The 3,660-nt window shown below is 38.2% G+C and overlaps 1 protein-coding gene across 1 annotated transcript; it reads right to left on the bottom strand.

Moving 5' to 3' along the window:
- Positions 1-2,194: 2,194 nt before the first annotated feature.
- Positions 2,195-3,295, bottom strand: LOC140167635 (metabotropic glutamate receptor 8-like). The gene has a single exon (XM_072190931.1). It carries the CDS (start codon positions 3,293-3,295, stop codon positions 2,195-2,197), a length of 1,101 nt encoding a protein of 366 aa, XP_072047032.1.
- Positions 3,296-3,660: the final 365 nt, after the last annotated feature.

The raw sequence follows: 3,660 nt of genomic DNA, 5'->3' as shown, positions 1-3,660 counted from the left end.
CTTACAATTATACTCACTCCACACGGTTTTCATTTTATAAATGAATGAATATATTGGGCATGCAGGGTATATTGTTATCCGTTCAATTATTCATAACATTATTAATAGCCCAGTGAAATTATAAAATCATCTACCACTAAAACATATACAAAATCTCCGAAAATCCAAGTAGTGAAACAGTTATATACTAATTTTCACAATCCTAAATGGCCGCTTATGCAGGGGGTGAATTTCAAAGTTGGTTAAATCTTGTTAACACGCATGTCATAAGAATTCAGAAAATATATAGAATTTTACACACTGAATTATGTGCAATTGATCGTTTTTTTTAGTAAATATTCGCCCTACCTATTGTAACTTTCTTTGGAATTTAGAGTGCTCAAACCCATTACAGGTGAGCTATAGAAACTGCTGTGTACATATAAATGTATTTATTTATTTATTATTTTAAGACCAATATTGTTATATTTCGTTTGAAGTTCTTCAATTACTTAGTCTGATCGGTTAGTCTGATCTAACATCGTTTAGATCAGACCTTAGTGTGTATTCCAAAGGACTATTGTTGCTTCAGAATACAATATGCACAGCGCAACTTCTGAATACATGTATTATGTCGAGGTTTCCTGGTTTTGGACTGCCTGTACTTGAATAGTGTGTACAGAATTGCGATTTTCTGTTCCGGTTCTCCATGTTTCAATCGACAGCTCATCCCCTGCGAAGTGTATGGCATACAGCTTTGGTAAATAGATACACAACAATGTGAGATACGAATTCAACAGTAGAGCCACGCATAAAGTTGCCACCATCTGATTGACATCAACGGCTGTAGAATACACGGGTATGGCCGCTAAACACACAACCAGGGTTGAATACACGCTAATTGCGATGAATTTAGACTCATTGTAATTGCTCGGAACCTTTCTGGCGCGAAAGGCGAAGTAACAGCAGGTAATAATGATCAGCAGGTTGTAGATGCATGATGTTTTAAAGCCTATACCAAGTTGACAATAGATTTCTAGAAAGGGTTGACGTTTAGCTGGGATGAGTATGGTTGGTGTTGAAGGACTCAACAATGATGATAAACCAGCAATAATCGCCTGGAAATGAATACGTAAATAAGAAAAGTCTTTAATAGAAAAACGTTATTACTTCTCTAATACATTTTCCAGAGTCTAGATGTTCGTACAGGTTACAATAACCACGCGTGTAAGATTTTTTTTATTCGTTTGTGTGCCTGTTTTGTGTTTGTTTGATGTTTGATTGGTTGGCTTTCTTGCTTTGGTTTGGTTTGTATTTTGTCTTATTATTATCATATTAAGGGGTAGTGCAATGAGCCATATTGAAAAAGCTGCTCTATATACATTGACAACTTTTGCATTCTACCTAAGATAAGAGGATTGTGGTTTTATGTACTAACTCTTCTATGCCCGATTGTCTGATATTTTTAAAAGGGAAAAAAGAGCGAAGATCTACTTACCTGACCAAGGATAGTTGCCGATGTTAAAACGAGCTGCTCTCTTGGGCTCACAAAACGAGGACATTGCACTGATTTGCTTCCTGCTTGGAAGATACGCCAAATTCGGTTAACTTTAAACAAAATGGGTGCAAAAATTAAACTAAAACTCAACGAAATACAGATCTCAGAGAAAATACATGAGAAAAGTGATGGTCGTAAGATGGTAAGAAGCGAAGCTACGCATGCCATTGTAAGTCCGATTAGATTCACAAAGCTAAGCTCGCGACTGCTGGCTTTGACAAGTTGATGATGTCGGTAGACCCATATGCCAACAATAACCAACAGACACAACAATATACCGAAAGATGATATGCTAACGATGGCTAGAATAGCGGGGTTTCTAAGGTTGACATAGTCTGGGTATATCGACAAACATTCTGCGTAATTATCATTCGGCCATTCCAAAAGTGGACACTCTTCACAGCGACTGGCATTGATTACTATTGCGTGATCTGCACAAGGCTGGCAACCCAGGCAACATTTCTTCATTAATGGGATAGATATCTCATTCGGACCACATATTTCGAAACATAATGATTCAGGAATGTCTCCTATGACTCCATTCCATTCAATTATGTCTTCGTCGATATGTAGACGATACTCAGTGTCATCAGGATCCCACACACCTACATCCACCATCTTATACATACCATCAACAGGCTGCCAGCTTTTGATAAATTATTTACCAGATGTGTCGCCATTTTCATCAAACGTAAAGTAACCTCCTGGACCTTCGAAAGAAACATTTAATAAGTGTCCTAAGTACGTATTACCCTCTATCGCCTCATCACAGAGATTATTATACCCACAGTTGCTTTTAATGCTATTGTCTAAGGCGATTGCAAAAGCAAATACCGCGTTTATGATTTGCATTTCCATATTGGATTCTGGAAGCGGACACGACGTCCAATCTGAACATTCATTCTTTTCTCCGATCCAATGAAGCATGTTCTGATACCATTCGCTTGAAAGATGTTGTTTGTTTGATAGTTTTTTGTAATAATCACGGAATTCTGTTATTGGGTGTTCGTATATTCTGATGAAAAGGCTACCATGCAGGAGTTTATTAGTGTCTTGAAGATTCACCACATCACCTCCCCATGCGTCACTCCCTACAAACGTAAAGCGTCTATTGATATTATGCTCCAAAATGGCTTGCTTGACTCCATACGCTGGGCGCCAAAGAGAAAATATCACAATGACAGTGACTTTATCATTTTCGCGTAATTTATCAGCAATGTCCTTAAATTCCGATTCTGAGGGTGAATTTGAAACCGGCAGATTAATAGCAATGCAGATATCTAAATTCTCTGCCATTGTTTGTATTTGCCGAGCTCCGTGCACCCCATATGAGTCGATTGAATAAAATAACGCAATGTATTTCCAATTGTAGTGCAACAGAAGATCTATAATGGCTGACGCTTGAAATTTATCAGGGGGAACGGTGCGGAGAAAGAACGGGAATCGGTCTGTGTTGCTAAGTTCATCACTTGTTGCTTGGTATGCAATCATAGGCACATTGTAAACAGAAGCAATTCTTGCTGCGAGTAGACTTGTGGAGCTTCTTTTTGTCCCGATAATACCAAGGACCTTTCCTGATTCTTGACGTTGTGTTGAACACACATTTTCATAGTCTACATTTCCTGAAGGGCTTAGCAGCGTCAAGACACTCCATACCGTTACATCCTCATCACCACAGTTGTTCCGTATCTCATATCCCAACGACACATTCTGAAGAATATCTTGCCGCTGGTTCACTAAATGAATGGCATAAGTCATACTTTCCACCATCGATATTATCGGAACCCAATAAGCTCCATCACAAGCAATTTTGTTTGAATAATATGTAGGAAAAATCCCTCCTATTGTTACAGAACCTGGCTGTTGATGGATTTCGCAGGCTCGTTCAGGTATGTATGCTGCGAAATTGCATTTTAAGAAATACATGAATATTACCATGATAAACATGGTGCATGAAGTAATATGACGAACAAGCATTGTTTACTAGTTCACGGGACTCGTCCTACGCTACACATGGTTTACCTTGCATGAATTTTACATATATATGCGAAAAACTAACAATGTTGTAAGTAAAATCAATTTCAATAAAGAATTCGGAAGTAGGTGGTCATTGCCATAGCAAT

The sequence above is a fragment of the Amphiura filiformis genome, chromosome 13 (genome assembly GCF_039555335.1).
Source record: "Amphiura filiformis chromosome 13, Afil_fr2py, whole genome shotgun sequence".
NCBI classification, from domain to species: Eukaryota; Metazoa; Echinodermata; class Ophiuroidea; order Amphilepidida; family Amphiuridae; genus Amphiura; species Amphiura filiformis.
Note: the sequence above shows the minus strand (reverse complement) of the source record. Positions and strands in the feature narration are given on the sequence as shown.

Coding starts and splice junctions, on each gene's coding strand:
- LOC140167635 (XM_072190931.1), bottom strand. CDS start 3,295: ATGACTTATGCCATTCATTTAGTGAACCAGCGGCAAGATATTCTTCAG.